Raw genomic sequence first — 24718 nt, 5'->3', positions numbered from 1 at the left:
CAGACTGGCTGCTCTGGGAAGTTGCACAGCTGGTAATAAAGAATTGCCAGGAAGCATGGCATTTCCCTCCAGAGCCTCACACGGTGCTCATCAAACGGTTTGCAAAAGAGAGGTATTCATGGACATGACGTACCCTCTTGATGTACTGCACAACCTCCTGGATGTATGACCGGATCATCTCTGTCTTTTCCCTGAAAGTGAATGACAAAGAAATCATCACATGAGCTCATCCATCATGGACAAACATGGCAACCGCAGGTTTCCAGATGAAAGTTTACAGAACTCTCAACTTTCTTCTTGCTGCTGCAAGGAAGATACAGCTTGTCAGCTCTGACAAAGGTCAGGTTCTACCCAAGGCACAAGCTCTGTTTTCACTAAATGGCAGGAAGGCTGTCTGACAATATCAGAAGAGAAGATAGAGCCTTCTCCTTAGGGCCTGTGGGCACTTCAGTGCTTCACTGAAAACCCTTACAAAGTGGGTCTTTGGAAAGGTTAATTTGAGGAGAAATTTCGCAGATAGGTCTTTGTACGATTGAGCCGCTGTTATTCTGCATAGGACAACCCCAGGGTAAAAGGTGGGAGAAAAGGGTTCTTTCTACTTACTCCTCCATCTGGCTTTTGTCTTTGGATTTAGCTTCTGTTATCTTCTCCTGCCTCTTTTTATCCATTTTCTTCTTTAATTCCTTCTTCTCTCTGAAGGCAAAATGGAAGCAAAAGGGAAAATTGGTCAATCCAATAGCAATTTGTACTTAATACATTTACATGTACAAATCCATTATAAGAGAATGGAGGCTTACTTCTCACAGATTTCTTTGAGCTTCTTTAACTGATTATTCTGACATTCTTCAGCAACATCGGTCAATTTTTGAATAAGCTGGGGGAAAAAAAAATAAAGCCAGGTGGCTATTTTACAGGATCACAAGCAAAGCACCCTTTCCCTCCCCAACCCCACATCAAACAGTATCTGAGGTTAGAAAAATCTGTGATTGATGTTTGTGTGCTACGTGTGCTAAGTCGCTTCAGTCGTTTCTGACTCTTCGAGACCCTATGGACAGTAGCTCATCAAGCTCTTTTGTTCATGGGATTCTCCAGGCAAGAACACAAGTGGTTTGCCACTTCCTTCTCCAGCAAGAGTAAAATCGTCAGACATTTTACAATACATAGGTAATAAGGACATAATTTTAGACCATACATTATCTAGGTTTTAATATGTAATTCTTATTATCTCTTTCTAATTAAACAGGATTTCTTAGATTATTGGGCTTGCTTTTGCCAAGTGCAATGATAGCTACCAGTGTGGACCCAGGTACCAATTCCCACTCTATGACTTACTAAAACTATGATTTTGGTCATAGAGCCTACATTTCCTGAACCTACATTTTCTTGGTTATAAATGAGATAATCAATGTCTTTCTCTCTTGGAGGTACTATGAAGTTTAAAATAAAAATGAGTGTGATACAAATGTAAGTTATAATCAACTGTGATTTATAATTCTTGGTTTCCAATTCCTTGCTTAAGTGCTTCAAGGATGACATGAGTCACCTATCTTGGAAACTGATGTTTGTCCTGTGTGGGTAACTTCCAAAAGAGCACTGGAAATTCTCTTCTGTGCTACCATTTTGAATTTTGAGTACATTGATATGATAGCAAGTATTTTGTCTTGTATTTATTTGCTTATCAGACCTTCATTTGCCTTCAAGAGGGCAGTGACTATGTTTTCAAATCCCTAGCCCTCCACAATTTCTAGCTTTCAGTAGGTGCTCAATAAATGCTTGTCAATTATGGGAGCATAATGGCGCCTTCCAAGCACTTCTCTTTCTTTATTCTACATGAAGAACCTACAGAACCTTCTGCCATTGCTTAGGCAGCAGTAGCAACTGGACTTAAGCCTCCTTACTGGTGCACCAAATAGATGGCGTGGACTTCCTATTGAATGGTCACTCTGATCCCCAGAGATGGAGATTCTCATATATAGCAGCCACTTACATATATGTGGTAGCTACAGCAGCACCAAGGCAATATAATCATAACACTACCAAACTTTCATTGATAATTTACACATGCCAGGCACAGTGTGATAAGTTTTAAATGTACTAACTTATAGTATTTAACTTATTCAGTCCTAAGAGTTGGTCTATGAGGTCATATTGACGCATGAGACTCAAATTTGGGGCTCAGGGCCACAGAGAAGTACTTGGCAGAACTGGGTATGTGTGTGTACACACATGCTAAGTCACTTCAGTTGTGTCCAACTCTTTGAGACCTTATGGGCTGTAGCCCATCAGGCTCCTCTGTCCGTGGGATTCTCCAGGCAAGAATAGTGGAATGGGTTGCTATGCCTTCCTCCAGGGGATATTCCAGACCCAGGGACCAAATCTGTGTCTCATTATAACCTACCTAGCAGGTAGGTTCTTTGCCACCAGTACAACCTCCTGAGAAGACCAGAACTTGGTACAAACTCAGAAAATTAGGCTCCCCAGCTTGTGGTCTTCACCACTCTCCCAAGCTACCTTTTCGTTATGATTTTAGAAATTGTTTTTAATAACCTGTTCTTATCTGAGAGAATAAAAGAAGCTGAGGGAGAAATTCTCTTACAGAATTGCCATAAAGAACCCACATTAACTTGACATTAACATGAAATTCAATGCACTCATCTGTGAGGCAGATTAAATCTGAACAAATATTAACTGGAGCTTGGGGCAGCAGAAAACCTATTTGATCATTCAAAAGACAGTACCTGATCACGACTGTCACAATTAAAGAAATCAAGAAATATTACATCCTGCTAATGCTATTTATCAAACGAGTTAGATGTAAAATTCCACTGTGCAAAGACTCTTGCCATTTCCCTGAGGATTCTCACAGCACCTCTGTTGTAACTGAGAGGTACCCACAGGGCTTTCCCCTCCACAGGGGACCTTCCTCCTCCCCAGTTCAGCCCAAGGAATTACAGAGGGTAATCCAGGGATCCCCAACCTCGGTGGCAATATCAGAATCTCTTGTGAGCAACTTCTTGAAAACACAGATTCCAGGGCCTGTCCCGAGGCCTGTGGCCTCTACATGTTTAGGGACAGGGCTGGGGAATCAGGGTTTTCAAAGTCTCCTCAGTTGATTTTGGATTCTTTGCCAGATATAGAGGGTCTCGGTGGTCCCTCATTGTATGGCCATCTAAGTTTCTCAGCAGTGCTTCTGAATTCAGTGATATCCATGCCTCTGTTTCCATGTTCTCATCTCCAACGTTCAGCTTCGTCCAGGATCATTTCTGGAGTTTGCCAGCTCCTGCTCACATTTATAGCTCCCTGCCACCCTCTTTCTCCGCAACATCAACATCCAGGCAGTGAAGCCACTGAGCCTGAGCTCACTCAGCCTTCCAGCTCACTCAGTTCTGAGGCTGACGTCCCTCTGTGTTCAGCGCCCCCACAGCCGCCAGCACCAACCTCCCTCACGGTTCCACAGAAGCTTCCCATGCGCTGCACACCCTGGCCTTCCTCCTTGCCCCTCCCTTGGACCATCTGCACTTGCTGTTTATTCTTCTCAGAGCTAGTTCCCACCTCCTGTGCTCCCAGAACACACACACTCATCTAAACTATTCAAGCAGCCACAATTCAGCAAATATTTGCCTACTTAATACCTGGCATTATTCTAGAAACTCTGAACTATGCATTGGCTTTCTAGATCCTGCTACTTGAAGTGTGGGACAGGATTCATCAGCATTGGCATTGCCAGAGAATGCAACAAAAAAATGTAAGTTCTCAGCCCCTATGACTTTGGATTAGATAAAGATCTGCATTTTAATAAACATTCCCAGGAGATTCATGTGCATGTTATTGAAGACAACGGAAACAGTGTAGAAACCGTTATGGACTGAATGTTGTGTCCTTTCCAAATACCAATAAATATATTGAAATCCTGACCCTCAGTGTAAGAGATGGGAACTTTAGGTGATTAGGAGCCTTCATGAGTGGGATTAGTGCCCATAATTATAAAGCACCCCAAGAGCTCCCATACCCCTTCCACCACATAAGGACACAGAATAAAGCTCTCTATGAACCAGGAACTGGGCTCTCTCCAAACACTAAATCTACTGGAATCTTAATGTTGGATTTCTCAGCCTTCAGAACTGTGAAAAAAAATGCTTGTTGTTTAAGCCACCCAGGCTCTAAGGCACCCTTTCAAATTCCCTCTTCTCTGTCTCAAAAGAGCTGTGAAACTTTATTTTCATTGTCTTCATTACCCCAAACTCAGCTTCCTCACCTCTGAGACAGGGATAATGCTTTCTTCCTTGGGTGGTCATGAAAGCTGGAGACAGACATGTGACTCCACATGTACCACGTCACAGGTTTTTGGCCTGGTTTCCTTACCCCGCCTTCCCTGAAAAAGGGGCTCCCCATGCTTGCTTCTCATCTTCCCCCTCCTGCAGGAGGACCACCATTTCACTTTCTTCTCTCAAACTTTCTTCAGATTGGACACATTCTTTCCTTTTGCTTAAAAACATATCTCTATTTTCTTATCCTCCAGAGCACTCAAATTTTGTTCCATCTTTGACTTTCCTTCTCTTTCTGTGCCTAAAATGGAAGACCGGCAGCTGCTTCCACAACTGTAATGTCCCACCCCACACCCTTCAACCCCATCATCTTGTTTCCACTCCAACCATTGGCATTTACCTGATTTTGCTTTAAGATTACAAAAACTCTTTTGCTACTGAACTCATTGGCCAAGTCTCAGTAGTGAACTTTTTATTATTCTAGAGATCCACAAGTTTTTTTAGTCAACAGTACCCTTAAGATCTCAATAATTTTTTCATGGCACCAATAAGAAACAAAGGAACAATTCCATTTATTTATCAAAAGATTAGGTTCAAATAACTTAATAGAAGCACTTTGAACAGATTCCAATAGATGCTGCTCTGCTTCTTTTGAAAATGCAAAACATCCCACAATTCCCTTGTGAGTTCAACATGGTATCTCATGGTGCCATGGCACACGGTTTGGGAATCACGACTTTATCTTCTTGATAGTATGTCAGCTGCCAACCACTCTCATAAGAAACTCTCTTCCCTTCATTTACAGGATCTTTAACATTTCCCACATCAGTCTTCTCTGACTCTTTTAAATGCTTCAGTACATTTCTGTGTCAACGACATTTGAGCATCTCTAGCTGAGGACAGCTCCCCAGCATCTCAACATCTCTCATAGAAGACAAGTCATCGTATTTTCCCATTAGGTATCATCACTCAGCTTAAAAAGCATACATTACATTTGATTGACCCCTTGAGTGATTTCCTCATCTAGTGAGTCATGGGAATTTGTTCATTTATCTCATCATCATGGATCTCTTAGCTTTGTGTTCACAATACTCTGTGCAGATTCGCATTAATCCTGCCTGGACTTGGCAAGCATTCCCTTCTTGCCTTCAGTCTCTTCTGAATTTTTCTATTCCATATCAAATTGCATTTTTCATATGTCCCAGAGCCTTAACTGGCTATCTATCCCCAAATATGTTATCTGTTGTTGTTGTTCAGTTGCTTAGTAGCATCTGACTCTTTGTGATCCCATGGACTGCAGCAGGACAGCCTTCCCTGACCTCCACCATCTCCCAGAGCTTGCTCAAACTCATATCCATTTTTGGATGGATGCCATCCAACCATCTCATCCTCTGTAATCCCCATCTCCTCCTGCTTCAATCTTTCTCAGCATCAGGGTCTTTTTAAGGACTTGGCTCTTTGCATCAGGTGGCCAGAGTATTGGAGCTTCAGCTTCAGCATCAGTCTTTCCAATGAATATTCAGGATTGATTTTTTTTAGAATTTACAAGTTTGATCTCCTTGTAGTCGAAGGGACTCTCAAGAGTCCTCTCCAACACCACAGTTCAAAGCAACAATTTTTCGGTGTTCAGCTTTAAGGTCCAACTCTCACATCCATACATGACTACTGGAAAAACCCTAGTTTTACTAGACGGAACTTTGTTGGCAATGTAATGTCTCTGCTTTTTAATATGCGGTCCAGGTTTGTTACAGCTTTTCTTCCAAAGAGCAAATATTTTTTAATTTTGTGGCTGCAGTCACATCTGCATTGATTTTGGAGCCCCCCCCCCGCAAAAGTCTGTCACTGTTTCCATTGTTTCCACATCTATTAGACATGAAGAGATGGGACGAGATGCTATGATCTGTTTTTTGAATGTTGGGTTTTAAGCCAGCCTTTTCACTCTCCTCTTTCACCTTCATAAGAGGTTCCTTAGTTCCTCTTCGCTTTCTGCCATAAGGGTGGTGTTATCTGCATATCTGAGGTTATTGATATTTCTCCCAGTAATCTTGATTCCAGTTTGTGTTTCACACAGCTCGGCATTTCACATGGTGTACTCTGCACAGAAAGCATCACTATGAACAAAGCTAGTGGAGGTGATGGAAAAATTCCAGTTGAGCTATTTCAAATCCTAAAAGATGATGCTGTGAAAGTGCTGCACTCAATATGCCAGCAAATGTGGAAAACTCAGCAGTGGCCACAGGACTGGAAAAGGTCCGTGTTCATTCCAATCCCAAAAAAAGGCAATGCCAAAGAATGTTCAAACTACCACACAATTGCACTCATCTCACACACTAGTAAAGTAATGCTCAAAATTCTCCAAGGCCAGGCTTCAGCAATACTTGAACTGTGAACTTCCAGATGTTCAAGCTGGTTTTAGAAAAAGCAGAGGCACCAGAGATCAAATTGCCAACATCTGCTGGATCATCAAAAAACCAAGAGAGTTCCAGAAAAACATCTATTTCTGCTTTATGGACTATGCCAAAGCCTTTGACTGTGTGGATCACAATAAACTGTGGAAAATTCTGAAGGAGCTGAGAATACCAGACCACCTGACCTGCTGCTTGAGAAACCTGTATGCAGGTCAGGAATCAACAGTTACACTGGACATGAAACAACAGACTGGTTCCAAATAGGAAAAGGAGTATGTCAAGCCTGTATATTGTCACTGTGCTTATTTAACTTATATGCAGAGTACATCATGAGAAATGCTGGGCTGGAGGAAGTACAAACTGGAATAAAGATTGCTGGGAGAAATATCAATAACTTCAGATATGCAGATGACACCAACCTTATGGCAGAAAGTGAAGAAGAACTAAAGTACCTCTTGATGAAAGTGAAAGAGGAGAGTGAAAGGGTTGGCTTAAAGCTCAACATTCAGAAAACGAAGATCATGACATCTGGTCCCATCACTTCATGGCAAATAGATGGGGAAACAGTGGCTGACTTTATTTTTCTGGACTCCAAAATCACTGCAGATGGTGACTGCAGCCATGAAATTAAAAGACACTTACTCCTTGGAAGGAAAGTTATGACCAACCTAGACAGCATATTAAAAAGCAGAGACATTACTTTGTCAACAAAGGTCCATCTATTCAAGGCTATGGTTTTTCCAGTAGTCATGTATAGATGTGACAGTTGGACTATAAAGAAAGCTGAATGCCGAAGAATTGATGCTTTTGAACTGTGGAGTTAGTGAAGGCTCTTGAGAGTCCCTTGGTGTGCAAGGATATCCAACCAGTCCATCCTAAAGGAGATCAGTCCTGGGTGTTCATTGGAAGGACTGATGTTGAAGCTGAAACTCCAACACTTTGGCCATCTGATGTGAAGAGCTGACTCATTGTAAAAGACCCTGATGCTGGGAAAGATTGAGGGCAGGAGGAGGAGACGATAGAGGATGAGATGGTTGGATGGCATCACTGATTCAATGGACATGGCTTTGGGTAGACTCTGGCAGTTGGTGATGGACAGGGAGGCCTGGCGTCCTGCAGTTCATGGGGTCACAGGGAGTCGGACACAACTGAGCGACGGAATGGAACTGAACTGAACTGTTCATGGGGTTCTCAAGGCACAAATACTGAAGTGATTTGCTATTCCCTTCTCCAGTGGACCACATTTTGTCAGAACTCTCCACCAAGACCCGTCCATCTTGGGTGGCCCTACACAGCACGGCTCATAGTTTCATTGAGTTAGACAAGGCTGCGGTCCATGTGATCAGTTTGGTTAGTTTTCTGTCATTGTGGTTTTGATTCTGTTTGCCCTCTGATAGATGAGGGCAAAACACTTGTGGAAGCTTCCTGGTGGGAGGGACTGACTGCAAAACTGGGTCTTCCTCTGGTGGGCATGGCCATGCTCAGTATATCTTTAATTCAATTTTCTGCTGATGGGTGGGGCTGTGTTCTCTCTCTGTAATGCTTCAGCTCTAAATTTTCTTTCCTGATTAACATCCAGCATATTCAATAAGCTAAGCAGTATTTTACTCTCAGACTGTCTGGGTACACACCTGCTTCTATACTTCTTCTGATGTTATTTTACCACCTGGATGTTATTACCATTTGAATGAGAGATAGCACAGATGTAAGACATTCCCATGGTTGCAGAAAGTTCCACTGGACTGTGCTGCTCAACTTCTGGTAAGGAAGTGGGCACCAGCCAACATCTCCCCTTGTCTATGCCTCTCTTTCTTTTTCAACTAGCCACTGGTAATCCTCCCTTTCAATTGCCGGACAATTCTTGGCCCTCCACTGGATTTTTCGATATCACTTATACATATTTGCCTTTGTGTACACATATATTATTATTGCTCTCAAAACGGATGCCACTAATGCATCTTATTCTTATTAATTTTTTTTGAACACCAGGCTCTACACATAGGCCCCCCAAAATTACTGTTAAGTTTAAAACCATATTGACCCTGAACTTATCCAGTCCTGTGGCCACTGCTGAGTTTTCCAAATTTGCTGGCATATTGAGTGCAGCACTTTCACAGCATCATCTTTTAGAGTTTTAAATAGTTCAACTGGAATTTCATCACCACCACAGCTTTGTTTGTACTGATGCTTCCTAAGGCCCACTTGACTTTGCATTCTAGGATGTGTGGCTCTAGGTGAGTGATACACCATTGTGATTATCTGGGTCATGAAGATCTTTTTCGTATAGTTCTTCTGTATATTCTTGCCACCTCTTCTTAATATCTTTTGCTTCTCTTAGGTCCATAACATTTCTGTCCTTTATTGTGTCCAACTTTGTATGAAATGATCCCTTGGTATCTATAATTTTCTTGACAAGATCTCTAGTCTTTCCCATTCTACTGTTTTCCTCTGTTTCATTGCACTGATCACTGAGGAAGGCTTTCTTATCTCTCCTTGCTATTCTTTGGAACTCTGCATTCATATGAGTATATCTTTCATTTTCTCCTTAGCCTTTTGCTTCTCTTCTTTCCACAGCTATTTGAAAGGCCTCCTGAGACAGCCATTTTGCTTTTTTGCATTTCTTTTCCATGGGGATGGTCTTGATCACTGCCTCCTGTACAATGTCACAAACCTCCATCCATAGTTCTTCAGGCACTCTATCAGATCTAATCCCTTGAATCTATTTCTCACTTCCACTGTATAATCATAAGGGATTTGATTTAGGTCATACCTGAATGGTCTAGTGGTTTTCCCTACTTTCTTCAATTTAAATCTGAATTTGGCAATAAGGAGTTCACGATCTGAGCCACAGTCAGCTCCCAGTCTTGTTTTGCTGACTGTAGAGAGCTTCTCCATCTTTGGCTGCAAAGAATATAATCAATCTGACTTCGGTATTGACCATCTGGTGATGTCCATGTGTAGAGTCTTCTCTTGTGTTGCTGGAAGAGGGTGTTTGCTATGATCAGTGTGTTTTCTTGTCAAAACTCTGTTAGCCTTTGCCCTGCTTCATTCTGTACTCCAAGGCCAAATTTGCCTGCTACTCCAGGTGCTTCCTGACTTCCTACTTTTGCATTCTAGTCCCCTATAATGAAAAGGACATTTTTTTGGGGTGTTAGTTCTAGAAGGTCTTGTAGGTCTTCATGCTGCTGCTGCTGCTAAGTCATTTCAGTCGTGTCCAACTCTGTGCGAGCCCATAGATGGCTGCCCACCAGGCTCCCCCATCCCTAGGATTCTCCAGGCAAGAACATTGCAGTGGGTTGCCATTTCCTTCTCCAATGCATGAAAGTGAAAAGTGAAAGTGAAGTGGCTCAGTCGTGTCCCACTCTTCGCGACCCCATGGACTGCAGCCCACCAGGCTCCTCCGTCCATGGGATTTTCCAGGCAAGAGTACTGGAGTGGGTTGCCACTGCCTTCTCCGTGTAGGTCTTCATAGAACTGTTCAAATTCAGATTCTTCAGCATTTCTGGTTGGGGCATAGACTTGGATTACTATGATATTGAATGCTTTGCCTTGGAAATGAATAGAGATCATTCTGTCATTTTTGAGATTGCATCTAAGTACTGCATTTCAGACTCTTTTGTTGACTATGATGGCTATTCAATTTCTTCTAAGATACTCTTGCCCACAGTAGTAGACATAATGGTCATCTGTATTAAATTCACCCATTCCAGTCCATTTTAGTTCCCTGATTGCTAAAATGTCAACGTTCACTCTTGCATTTTCCTGTTTGACCACTTCCAATTTGCCTTGATTCATGGACCTAACATTCCAGATTCCTATGCAATATTGCTCTTTACAGCATTGTACCTTGCTTCTATCACCAGTCACATTCACAACTGGGTGCTGTTTTTGCTTTGGCCCCATCTCTTCATTCTTTCTGGAGTTATTTCTCCACTGATCTCCAGTAATATATTGGGCACCTACAGACCTAGGGAGTTCATCTTTCAGTGTCCTATCTTTTTGCCTTTTCATACTGTTCATGGGGTTCTCAAGGCAAGAATACTGAAGTGGTTTGCCATTCCCTTCTCCAGTGGACCACATTTTGTCAGAACTCTCCACCATAACCCATCCATCTTGGGTGGTCCTACATGCTATGGCTCATAGTTTCATTGAGTTAGACAAGGCTGTGAAGCACATGATCAGATTGGTTAGGTTTCTGTGATTGTGGTTTTCAGTCTATCTTTCCCAAAGAAAGGCAATGCCAAAGATTATTCAAACTACCGCACAACTGCACTCATCTCACACACTAGAAAATTAATGCTCAAAATTCTCCAGGCCAGGCTTCAGCAGTACATGATCTGTGAACTTTCAGATGTTCAAGCTGAATTTAGAAAAGGCAGAGGAACCAGAGATCAAATTGCCAACATCTGTTGGATCATTGAAAAAGAGAGTTCCAGAAAAAACATTTATTTCTGCTTTATTTACTATGCCAAAGACTTTGACTGTGTGTATCACAACAAACTGTGAAAAACTCTTAACAAAATGGGAATATCAGAACACCTGACCTGTCTCTTGAGAAATCTGTATGCAGGTCAGGAAGCAACAGTTAGAACTGGACATGGAAGAACAGACTGGTTCCAAATAGGAAAAGGAGTATGTCAAGGCTGTATATTGTCACCCTGCTTATTTAACTTATATGCAGAGTACATCATGAGAAACATTGGGCTGGATGAAGCACAGGCTGGAATAAAGATTGCTGGGAGAAATATCAATAACTTCAGATATGCAGATGACACCACCCTTATGGCAGAATGTGAAGAAGAACTAAAGAGCCTCTTGAGGAAAGTGAAAGAGGACAGTGAAAAAGTTGGATTAAAGCTTAACATTCAGAAAACTAAGATCATGGCATCTGTTCCCATCACTTCATGGCAAATAGATGGGGAAACAGTGGAAACAATGACAGACTTTATTTTTGAGCTCCAAAATCACTGCAGATGGTCTCTGCAGCCATGAAATTAAAAGGTGCTTGATCCTTGGAAGAAAAGTTAGGACCAACCTAGACAGCATATTAAAAAACAGAGACATTACTTTGTCAACAAAAGTCCGTCTACTCAAGGCTATGGTTTTTCCAGTGGTCATGTATGGATGTAAGAGTTGGACTACAAAGAAAGCTGAGCACTGAAGAATTGATGCTTTTGAACTGTGGTGTTGGAGAAGACTCTTGAGAGTCCCTTGGAATGCAAGGAGATCCAACCAGTCAATCCTAGAGGAAATCAGTCCTGAATATTCAGTGGAAGGACTGATGCTGAGGCTGAAACTCTAATACTTTGGCCACCTGATGCAAAGAACTGACTCATTTGAAAACACCCTGATGCTGGGAAAGATTTTAGGCAGGAGGAGAAGGGGATGACAGAGAATGAAATTATTGGATGGCATCGCTGACTCTATGGACATGAGTTTGAGTAAACTCTGGGAGTTCGTGATGAACAGGGAGGCCTGGTGTGCTGCAGTCCACGGGGTCTCAAAGAGTCGGACATGACTGAGCGACTGAACTGAACTGTACTGACCCTGACCTTGGTGATAGTTCTGGTGCATCATGTCCAAGCTATGGTCTGTCTTATTGAAAATACTTTTAAAACTAGATAATTTTAATATTTAATAAGCTAAGCTTTGTTCCTTTAGGAACAAATGCCTTACTGTGAAATCCTGGCATTTTTTTTTTAATGTGGCTTTTGTATGCAACTAATGAAAACAGTATTTCCCTAGCATCCCAAAAATGTGTTTTAAAAAGGATAATATCTATGTTTAATATGACAAATGTCCTTCCACTCTGCTCAGTTCCCCTGTGTCTCCCCAACGCTCCCATACTGCAGATCCTTCCCTGTAACATTCTGCCTTTTCCAGGTATCTTTAAAAACTCTTACTATAATTCTGCCCTTATAGCATTTACTGTTTTCATTTAAACTTCTTCTACTTAAATTCCAGGAGGCAGAGTGATTAATATTATAAATTTGTTAATAATACTGCTTTTCCAGTAGTCATGCATGGATGTGAGAGTTGGACTATAAAGAAAGCTGAGTACTGAAGAAATGATACTTTTGAACTGTTGTGTTGGAGAAGACTCTTGAGAGTCCTCTGGACTGCGAGGAGATCAAACCAGTCAACCCTAAAGAAAATACATCCTGAATATTCATTGGAAGGACTGATGCTGAAGCTGAAACTCCAATACTTTGGCCACCTGATGCAAAGAGCCGACTCATTAGAAAAGGGCCTGATGCTGGGGAAGACTGAAGGTGTGAGAAGAAAGGTACGACAGAGGATGAAATGGTTGGATGGCATCACTGACTCAATGGCCGTGAGTCTAAGCAAGCTCCAGGAGTTGGTGAAAGACAGGGAAGCCTGGCGTGCTGCAGTCCATGGGGTCACAAAGATTCAGACATGACTAAGTGACTCAACAACTACAACATTGTCGGACTCACAATAAACTCGCAATGAGATTACATCTATGCATATATTTTCTGGTAAGGGAAAGCCTGTGTGCTGGAAAGGAATAATACTAATATATAGGCTTCCCTGGTGGCTCAGCAGTAAAGAATCCACCTGTAATGCAGGAGAAGCAAGTTAGTTCCCTGGGTCAGGAAGACCCTCTGGAGAGGGAAGGGCAACCCACTCCAGTATTCTTGCAGGGAAATCCCATGAAGAGAGGAGCCTGGAGGGCTACAGTCCATGGGGCCACAAAATATTGGGCATGACTGAGTGACTAAACAACAGCAAGAATAATACTAATATACAGAGAAAAGCAGAAGATTGAGAGGCAGATAGGCAGACAGACATAGAAAGAGTTGTGAGTGATGTCTGGCAATTGTCTGTCCACTCCTTCCCTTAACCCTTGTGAATGGTCAGTCCTTTCTCACATGACCTACTCTGTGTAATTTTATAGTATATACTCATCTCGTCCAAGTCCAATAGAGGTTTCCAACACTTGCAACCGAGAGAATCTTGACAAAAATAAATACATAAAAATTTCACCTCTTAAACCCTAAATAAGATGAAGGAATCTCTGGGTATTGGGCCTAGGATTTCTATTGCATGAAGCATGAAAACTCAACCCAGAAGGATTTTTCACACAATAATTGAAGTGCTTTTTAACTAACCTAAGGGAACCCTCATTTCAATGTATTTTTAAGCTGACAGGCTCTACTCAAAGAGCCGTTACATCATATATTAGTCACAAAACTCACTAAAGATAGAAAAGAACCAAAGATTAGTTTAGAATTCCTAGGGGAGAAAAATCAGGAGTACATACTAAACTGAAATGTAGTAAATAACGTTTAATTTTAACTTTTAATATGATTTTTTTTCTGACCCAAAGGAATAGACACATTTAAATTATTTTGCTTATTTATTTACCACTCATGACAACTCTCCTAGTTAAATATTCCAAACCTTCTAAGGAATGAAAAGGAAAAGCCCTGGGGAATATAATTTCATGCTTATTCTCAGCTCCATGCTGAATTTCACTTTGTTTAGTCACTTGAGGGTGAGAGAATGGTTTCCAAGGAGAATAATAATTCCTTAACTCTAACTTGAAAAAGATTAAAAAAAAAAAAAAGTATGTGGACAGAAATTGCCATGTTTGGAAACTCTTCTAAGAAGGATAATTTGGGGAAGTGGGCAAAGAGCCAACTATAGAATGTTCATGATTGCATTCAGTTGTGTCCAACTCTTTGTGGCCCATGGACTGCAGCCCACCAGGTTCCTCTGTCCAGGGAATTTAACACAAGAATACTTGAGCAGCTTGCCATTTCCTATTCCAGGTTTTTTTTTTTTTTTCCAACTCAGGGATCGAACCCACATCTCTTGTGTCTCTTGCATCACAGGTGGATTCTTTACCACTGCACCATCTGGGAAACCCAATAGAATGTTCATCCTTCAGGTAAACTCATTTCCCTTCTCCTTCCACTCACAGCTGGAAGAGAGACCACCTACTCTTGCTTTTTTAGAAACTTTTTATTTTATATTGAAGTATAGCTGTCTAACAATGTTGTGATAGCTTCAGGCGCAAGGCAGACTGATCCAGCCATACATCTACATGTATCTATTCTCCCCCAAACTCCCTTTCTGACTAGGCCACCGCATAACGCTGAGCAGACCTCCCTAGGGAGCACTTTCTTTTGTGCTAGTCAAAGCATCCATTCTGAGCTCTCACCATAATTTTTTTTTCTTCTATGAAGAATTAATTTATGTTGCTTCTAAACTAAGTAACAATCTATGTATTAAACACATTATTTATAATTAAAAAACAAGGGGAATGTTTATACTGGGATGTAAACTGGCTTTTCAAATTGAGAAATATTCATTTATTCATTCCACCCATATTTTCTGAGCACCTATGATGTGCTGGATACTGTGTGATGCTCCAGCTAGGAGCTGGCAGACAAGGCCTGTCCAGGTGGACAGGCCTCATTTTACCCACCAGTTCCCTTCTCTTCTCCAAAGGAGGAGAAAGTCTTGGACTAAATGATCGCATCTTGATCATTTCTGAGGCAGCCTGTCATACCTATGAAATTAATTTCATTTTACATTCCCATAGCCAAACAGAATTTGGAGCTGCTTATTTGAATCTAAAGGTTTAAAGAATCCTTGAAATTTTCTTTTTTACTTGCTGGGCAAAGCACAAAATGAACATGAAAATCTGACCACAACTCCTAATCAATGTCAATAAGTTGGCCTAATGAATCTATAACATTTAAAATTATTTTTCACTTTTGAAATATACCAAAGTAAATGTCAGTTTCCTAGCTTTATGGGAAATGTAAATGGGTCAATGTAGCATACTCCCTTGAATGATATTTCTGGTATTCTTTTATCCGGCTATCAACTGGAAATGTTTCGATGCATGAGACAGGGTGCTCGGGGCTGGTGCACTGGGATGACCCAGAGGGATGGGATGGGGAGGGAGGTGGGAGGGGGGTTCAGGATGGGGACACATGTAAACCCATGGCTGATTCGTGTCAATGCATGGCAAAAACCACTACAATACTGTAAAGTAATTAGCCTCCAACTAAAATAAATAAATTAAAAAAATTTTTTTAAAGAAAGAAAAAAAAAATCAAGAAATTTGGTAAACAAAACTCTGAACAAAGTTGAGATGTTTTATCACCATAGATGATGATTGTGTTTTGCTGTCTTAACTCTTGAGCCTTGTTTCCTCATCAGTAAAATATGGCATCTAAATGATCTCGAAGATTTCTTTGATAAATTATAAAATTATGTTACTCTATCATTATAAATATTTTTTTTAGAATTCAATGATGATTTTAAAATGCCCTAAAATAATACAAGTAGATATTTATGGCCATGAAATATTTATTTTAATGATAAAGGGAATTTTTATTTTATTTTATGATAAAAATTCATTAAAAATAATTCATCAGTTCAATTCAGTCACTCAGTCATGTCCGCAGCACATGAGGCCTCCCTGTCCATCACCAACTCCCAGAGTTTACTCAAACTCATGTCCATCGAGTCAGTGATGCCATCCAGCCATCTCATCCTCTGTCGTTCCCTTCTCCTCCTGCCCCCAATCCCTCCCAGCATCAGGGTCTTTTCCAAGGGGTCAACTCTTTGCATGAGGTGGCCAAAGTATTAGAGTTTCAGCTTCAGCATCAGTCCTTCCAACGAACACCCAGGACTGATCTCCTTTAGGATGGACAGGTTGGATCTCCTTGCAGTCCAAGGGACTCTCAAGAGTCTTCTCCAACACGACAGTTCAAAAGCATCAATTCTTTGGTGTTCAGTTTCTTGACAGTCCAACTCTCACATCCATACATGACCACTGGAAAAACCATAGCCTTGACTAGACGGACCTTTGTTGACTATGCCAAAGCCTTTGACTGTGTGGATCACAATAAACTGTGGAAAATGCTGAAAGAGATGGGAATATCAGACCACTTGACCTGCCTATTTCGAAACCTATTTGCAGGTCAGGAAGCAATAGTTAGAACTGGACATGGAACAACAGACTGGTTCCAAATAGGAAAAGGAATACGTCAAGGCTGTATATTGTCACCCTGTTTATTTAACTTCTATGCAGAGTACATCATGAGAAACGCTGGGCTGGAAGAAGCACAAGCTGGAATCAAGATTGCTGGGAGAAATATCAATAACCTCAGATATGCAGATGACACCACCCTTATGGCAGAAAGCAAAGATGAACTAAAAAGCCTCTTGATGAAAGTGAAAGAGGAGAGTCAAAAAGTTGGCTTAAAGCTCAACATTCAGAAAACTAAGATCATGGCATCTGGTCCAATCACTTCATGGGAAATAGATGGGGAAACAGTGGAAACAGTGTCAGACTTTATTTTTTTGGGCTCCAAAATCACTGCAGATGGTGATGGCAGCATGAAATTAAAAGATGCTTACTCTGTGGAAGGAAAGTTATGACCAACCTAGATAGTATATTAAAAAGCAGAGATAGTCACATATAGCTTTAAGTAAAAATTTATAACAAGCAAAGATTTATCCCTTTGTAATTATAAAAGACTAATGAACTTACTTGTAAGAGTTTTGCAAAGTTGGTGATACAACTATTTTTGATTTAATTGAAAGAAAAAGATTGCCTAGGATCAAATCAGTTGAAATCATTACATCTGGTTAAACCAACTGGAAACAAAAATCCAAACCACCAAAATTTTAGGATAAGGCTTCACAATTCTGAAAGATGTCAAGACCATTTAATTTAAAATAAATGAAATAAACAAGCATTGCTTATCAGTCAGATATGGGAAAACAGCAATAACCTTTCAAACTGGAGATTTTCAAATAATTAGCAAAGAAGACATGCCTAAAAGAGGCATGACTTGTCCTATGGATCATAACTGAACTAATGCAATAAATCAAGGGCTTACTATTTCAATGTGTGTATTCAGTCACTCAGTTGTGTCCGACTCTGTGACCCCATGGACTGTAGCCTGCCAGGCTCCTCTGTCTGCGGAATTTTCCAGGCAAGAATACTGGAGCGGGTTGCCATTTCCTACTCTAGGACATCGTCCCGATCCAGGGGTTGAATCCATGTCTCTGGCATCTTCTACATTATCAGGAGAATTCTTTAACATTGCACTGCCTGGGAAACCCTTAATATTTCAGCAGTCCATTTGAAAGCTAAACCCAGAAGATCTGCCCATGAAGATAAACAACACAGCACGTCAGCTCCTTTTTTCCTTAACGCAAAATACATCATTTCAAACGTCTCTCACTTACCAGATGAGTCTTGTAATTCCAGAGGGCACAAACTAAATTATCAGACTTGTGGATTCTCTTTTTGGAATTATCCTTTAAGCAAAATTTCTTCTGTTCTCTAAGCTCCTTTAAGTTGGTGCAAGATAAGACTATTATTTTCTTTGCCTTGGGGAAGGGTTCTGTTTACTGACTCTTTTCCCTTCATCTTACCTAAATAACTATCAATTAACACAAAAAATACACTAAGACATACTGTGCGCGCGCACACACACACACACACACACACACACACACACACACACACACACACCAGCAACAACATTTGCTTGTTGCTTTAAGCTGAAATCCCTAATTACCATTTTAATAGACATGAGAGTTGAATTATCTCTGCAGTCTATAGAAGTCAGAGGGAAACTTAACCAGCATTCTTGTACAAACTCTCTCTTTTAGAAACAAGGATACAGACACTTAAAATGGTGAAATCATTTAGCTCAAGCTGCATAACTAAAAATGGAAGCCATGTCTTCTCACTGTAAATCTTGTGCAAATTGTCCCTTGATAAAGAATGGTGACTATGTTCTAGGTACAGTGTTAAGTTTTCCGTGGATTATTTTATGGAATCTCACATCCAAACTATGAGGCCTATGTGTTGACTTTTGCAAAGAAAAATGGCCCTAATTCTCCACCATTCCGTGCATTCACTCTTTGCCATGACTTGCAGGTCCCCTGAAAGAGATACAGTCTATTTCCCTACCCCTTGTATCTGGGTGAACCTTACGACTTGCTTGGAGGAAGACGTTATAAGACCTGTCAAGAACTTGCCCCATTCTGCTTGCTCTCAATTAGAATCCTTTCCAACTTCCATACAGACAAGCCCAGGTTAGCCTTGCTGGATGATGAGAGATGTATGTCAGTCACCTGCCTGGACCAGCTGACAGTCAGCCATACTTCAAGAGCAGAGCCTCTAGGTAACTGGTGACTGAACCATAGACACATGAATGAGCTCAGCCAAGACTAGAAGATCCTTCCAGAAAAGTCACGTTCAAATTGCTACACAAAGAAACGTAGGCTAAATAAATAGCTGTTGTTTTAAGTTTTGAGGTGTTTGTTATGCAACAAAGCTAACAAATACAGATAGGCATACTACTAGAAGGTTCGTCTGTCTTCGCAACTGTGCTCTTAACCATGGTGAGCCCCTGAGGGTAGGGACTACATTTAGGCTGAGGCCACGGGAATCCCCCCACCAGTATAAGAGCCGTGGTAGGCCTTCAGTAACTATAGCTTATATGATTATATAAGCATATTTTACACTCTCTAATTTGCCCAACCTCCCAAAATAGTAAATTAAAAGACATAGCATAGACTCTGTAGATCAAAAGAATAAGACAGTCCAACAGAAAAGTAGGTAATGGACATAAATTGTTTGTAGAAAAAGGAAATACAAATGGGCAATTCACACATGGAAATATGTTCATTTTAATCATAATTAAATCAATAGAAATGACAATAAATATCATTTCTATATATTTATCCATATCTATCTATCGATCTGAGCTTCACAGGTGGCACTAGAGTTAAAGAAGCTGCTTGCCAATGCAGGAGACATAGAGACTCAGGTCCAACCCCTGGGTTGGGAAGATCCCTTTGAGGAGGGCATGGCAACCCACTCCAGTGTTCTTAGCACGCACGCACTCACTCACTCACTAACTCAATCTATCTAATCTAGAACAACATCAGTTCAATGAGTTATGCAATGATGATCAGGAACACTGACAAATAAGAACACATTTTGACAAATATTTCATTCTTTATTTCACTACTAAAGCCTTCAATTTATTTGCCATTCCTTTTTTGGTAGAGAAAGTAAAGTTTTCAGGAAAGCTAGATCATCTATTTCTCAAGAAAAATGACCTACATTAAAGTCAGAATATTGCAAGAAGACAGATCACACCACCACAACCACAGTAGATTAGTTACTTCCTGACACTGAAGTTACTTCTGGCACGTATAGAAACACAGACAGCAGAAAATTCAAGATTGGCTTCCAGAAAGGCTGCAGCAGCAAATAGCGCTGATAGAAATCATCAAAAAAGAAGATGGTGAGCTCCCTCAGTCTGTGACAAGTGCTCGGGCCTGGTGCACTGGGAAGACCCAGAGGAATCGGGTGGAGAGGGGGATCGGGATGGGGAATACATGTAAATCCATGGCTGATTCATGTCAATGTATGACAAAAACCACTACAATATTGTAAAGTAATTAGCCTCCAATTAATAAAAACAAATGAAAAAAAAAAAGGGGGGTGCCTTTTACTAAAAGCAGTGATTTGTGCACATTATCTCATTATTTTTTCTTAGAGTTCAATAAAGTGAGGATTATTCTTATCTTCACTGGACAGAGGAGAAAACAGAAGTCCTGAGTGGTCACATAGCTACTCAGTGGGGGAGTGGTGACCAGAAACGATGACATTTGACCCCACACCCTCACTCATCACCGCTTACATCTTGATGGGCCGTTCCGTTAGCAGCTGGTCCGTGTCCACGGGGAGCTTTCGCTGTGAAACATAACCTTCATTCCCCAGAGTTGACAGGGAACTGGGGCACTCGGTGAACAATCAGCAGGTGCTACTGTGGGTTTGAGGCCCAAGACTGCTTGCCGATGGGACAGACTGGAGGGCATATGGGAATAATCCCAGTCACTGAGAGCCACGTGAAGGAAGGAGAAAGGAACGGCTGGGAACACGTGGGAGACAGAGCATGAGAAAGAGGAGGCAAGGCAGGGAGGAAAGCAAACTAAGCCTCTGCAGAGGGTGGAGAGAAGGGTGCTGGGAGAGGGGATGCCCTGAAAGGGAGAAGGAGGAGGGGAGACGGAACAGAGGGTGGAGAGAAGGGTGCTGGGAGAGGGGATGCCCTGAAAGGGAGAAAGAGGAGGGGAGACGGAACAGAGGGTGGAGAGAAGGGTGCTGGGAGAGGGGATGCCCTGAAAGGGAGAAAGAGGAGGGGAGACGGAGCAGGGGGGCTAACCCCATGGCAGCTGAGCAGCCACCCCAAGGAAGTCACCGTAAAGCCTCTTCTCCTTGAGCTGTGGGTGTTGTGCCTTGAATGTGATGCTGGGGCTGATTCTGAGAGTAATCAAGAGCCCTCAGAGGGACCCCCTAAGAATTTCTATTACTTACCAAACTCACATGTAAAATTAAGACCTTACCCTAATGGTATCAGGGTCCGCTTACGGCAGCTGATGAAAAACAGGTAGGTGAGAGCAGACTCCCCAAACATAAGAGTTCTTTCCTGGAACACAGAGCCTTGACTGGGCTCCACAAACCCCCAAGATATTTATGAAGAGTTTTCAGGGAGTGCAAACACTTGAATGGGGTCAGGGAACTGACATTTGTATTTTCACTTACGCCCAACTGAAAGTGTTTGCTTCTATCATGAACACAGGCAGGAAATCACAGAGGGGATTTCCATAGGATCTGTCCCCTTTATGACCAAGAGATAACCATTCAGCTTGATGGTCAAGGAGTGAGGAGTAGAGACATATTTTCTATCTCAACCAAGAACCTTATGCTTATTCTAAAGTGTGTTTTGAGCAAAGGCTCTAAAACCTGTTTCTGTAACTTTAATGTATAACCAGTCACCTGGGCTTCTTATCAAAATGCAAATTGTGATTTAGCGGGCCTGGGGTGGGACCTGAGACTCTGCACTTCTAACAGACTGGCTTCAGGTGATTTGGGGATCGCGCTGTGAGTAATTAGGCTACAGAGCTGTTTGGACATAGAATTTTAAGGCTAATGATTCTTATTTGGACAGTAGAACAAGTCCTTTGAAGCTACAGAGTATATCAAGCCTGCTGTGCCTCCTACGATAACATTAACAGTCACCTCAAAAATATTCTTTTGGTGTTTATCAATTTTTATGGTTAGGCAAATTGTCCCCACACCTGTGTCTCTGTATCAGTTTGCTGATATCTCTGTGGTTTCATTTCTCATATGGTATCATGACTGGAGTACACGTTCCCTGCGTGTGTGCTGATTATGCCTTTCTCATCTGTATCTCCAGTGTCTATCAGAGGGTTTGGCAGATATTAAGTTGTAATGAACATTTGGCAGGGACTTTATAGATGATGTGGTTTCTTTCTCAATCCTTGAACTGTGGGTTTACATTTGCATTTAATTCCCAAAGCAATTTTAGGAGATAAAATATCTTCCGCTTAATTTTCCTCATCACCCAAATACTCCTTTTTACCTGCGGCCTACTTGCTTTTTAATTACACTTCCATTTGTCTCATTTAGCCTAAAAGGCCATTTTTAATTCAGAACCACAACCAAAGATAGGACTGACACTTCCAGGTGTCTTTCAATCAAAAGACTTCCTGGTAGAACAATTTCTAGTTATTACAAATGGGGTTGATAGACAGTTCTGATCCACATGTCAGCTAAAGACATGTCATATAAAAGGACGACGACCTGAAATGGCTTTAAAATAAACTCTGTGTTGTTCTAAATCCAAGATGTTTGGATCTTAGCCTTCTTAATAAGGGCCCATACAAGTGTGTCCGAAGTCACTGGGGCATTCTCTAACCCCAGATCCACAATCACAGTGGTGACAGAGGTAGCATTTCAAGTAGGTTCCATACATTTGGCCTGAAAGGGCAGACTGGCTTGGACATGTGCATTTGTTTTTCTGAAAACCCTTTAAAGCTTTCACTATGGACTTGCTCATACCTTCCTGGGGAGAAGGGGGCGGAAGCACATGTTCTGGGATTGTCACCTGCACTGGGAGTTTCACCATCTCTCCTGCTCCAGTGGCCCTTCCAGTGAAATTTCCCACCTATAAGTTCAGCTTGGTCTTCTCTAGTTCCCTGCCAACTTCCTCCTTCAGGGGAAAGTCTGTTCCGCAGCTTTCTATGCCCCATCTGGTGGTATCTGATGTGGTGTCAACACTCACATATAATTACCCCTGGGACTTTGAGCTTGTGTAGCTGTTTCTTGGGATTTCTCCACCTCATTTCTGAAACTCAAGTCTCCTGGTCCCCAGGAGGCCTTTCTGGAATGTTCAGGTTTCTGTTTGCATTCACACCCCTAATTCTTATTTCAGGAATCTGCTATGAATCCTGGGATTCCCTCTTATTCCACCATCTCTTCTGAATAACGATGTTATTTCCTTGGGTAATGGATCCTGCTGTGGACTGGTGCTCTGAGGAAACGCCAAATGATTACGCCTGGATTGCTTAGTCTTTGTGGTTCAAAAACTAACTACTTTAGCTTATCGTGGAAACTTGGGAAAGTCACTACATTTCTCTTAAGTTTTTAATCTGCAAAATGGGCTGACAATAGTACCAGCTGGTAGTGTTGTGAAGATTAAATTGGATAATTTCTGTAAATGATTTAGCACAGCGTATGGTCCCATGGGGAGTGTTCAATACACAGTTGCTACTTTAATTTTTATGATTGTTATTATTTCTGGAGTCCTAGATCTGGGGGACTGAGAAGACCAATTGTAGTAGGCTGTAGCTCCCAAAGCCATTCTCTCCTGTTAAAATTCACTTGTACTTTCTCAGGTCCGGCCAGGCAATCTTTAGCTTATAGGAAACCTGACCTCTACCCCTGTAATTTCACTGCTTGATCTTATTTCAATAGTTCAAAAATAAGGCAGCATGTGGAGCTTTGAAAAGTAAATCCTTGAGCCCAACGTTTAGGTTTAGAGCAGTGGGTCTCAAAAGGAGGGCCTGGGACCAGAAGCGTCAGCATTGCCAGCCCCACACTAGGCTTGCTGAATTGACAGTTCAGCGTAGGGTCCAGCAATCTGTGATTTAACCACCCTCCAGGTGATTCTGATGCCTGCTCAGGTTGACACTAACTGACCAAGTGGAATCTGATTTTTGACAAGCTCCTCTTGTGATTTTGACCTGCTCTTTCTCATACTATCATTGCAAGCCAGACCGGTTCTAGAACAAAAGCATTACCCTGAACCATCTAATACACAGTCATGACTAAACCATCCACTGTTTGCCACCTAGCAGCAGAGAAAGCTTCAGAATTCTCTTACATGGAGAGGCCTCCAGCAATGAAATGAACAAATCATATAAACACCTCTTAGAATCCATTTACCCTAGGTACACTAATTTCTATTACGCTTACTCATTTATTTTTGGCATAAACTTATTTTCAAGGCTACTTTATTGCTTGATTCATTTAATGTATCTGTCACCAAACACTTATCATGTCCCTATTATGTGTCAAGCCATTAACAACAATGAAATGCAAGTTGGTGCAGTCACTATGGAAAACTGTCTGGCAGTTGCTCAAAAAAGTAAAAGTAGACTTGCCATGAGATTCAGCAATGCCACTCCTGGGCATATATCTGGACAAAACTATAATTCAAAAAAATACATGCATCCATGTGTTCATAGACAATGGCTACTGGGGCTTCTCAGATGGCGTGGTGGTAAAGAATCTGCCTGCCAATGCAGGAGACACAAGAGATGTGGGCTCAGTCCCTGAGTCAGGAAGACCCATGGAGTAGGGACTCCAATATTCTTGCCTGGAAAATTCCATGGGCAGAGGAGTCTGGTGGGCTATAGTCCAGGGGGTCGCAGAGAGTTGGACACGACTGAAAACGGCACAGCAGCAGCATATTGGCTCTTGACAGCGGCCAAGACAGGGAAGCAACCTCAACGCCCCTCTGCAGACGAGCGGATGAAGAGGACGTGGTACACAGACACAACGGAATGTTACTCGGCCACAGAAGTGAATTAATGCCATTTGCATAGATAGACATTATCGTACTAAATGAAGTTAAGACAGAGAAAGACAAATACCATATGATA

General features: G+C 41.6%; 1 protein-coding gene across 2 annotated transcripts in view; it reads right to left on the bottom strand.

Annotated features, from left to right (window-relative positions):
• The window catches only part of PLCB1 (phospholipase C beta 1), an 827705-nt gene that overhangs the window by 94311 nt on the left and 708676 nt on the right, over positions 1–24718 (bottom strand). For both annotated transcript variants that reach the window (XM_061125923.1, XM_061125924.1), the window contains exons 28-30: positions 798–874; positions 604–693; positions 134–191 (exon numbers count right to left, since the gene is read on the bottom strand). In XM_061125923.1, the coding sequence (XP_060981906.1) occupies positions 134–191; positions 604–693; positions 798–874 (225 nt within the window). The remainder of the gene's footprint in view (positions 1–133; positions 192–603; positions 694–797; positions 875–24718) is intronic.

Source organism: Dama dama, chromosome 23, assembly GCF_033118175.1.
Source record: "Dama dama isolate Ldn47 chromosome 23, ASM3311817v1, whole genome shotgun sequence".
NCBI classification, from domain to species: Eukaryota; Metazoa; Chordata; class Mammalia; order Artiodactyla; family Cervidae; genus Dama; species Dama dama.
This window is presented reverse-complemented; position numbering and strand designations above follow the sequence as displayed.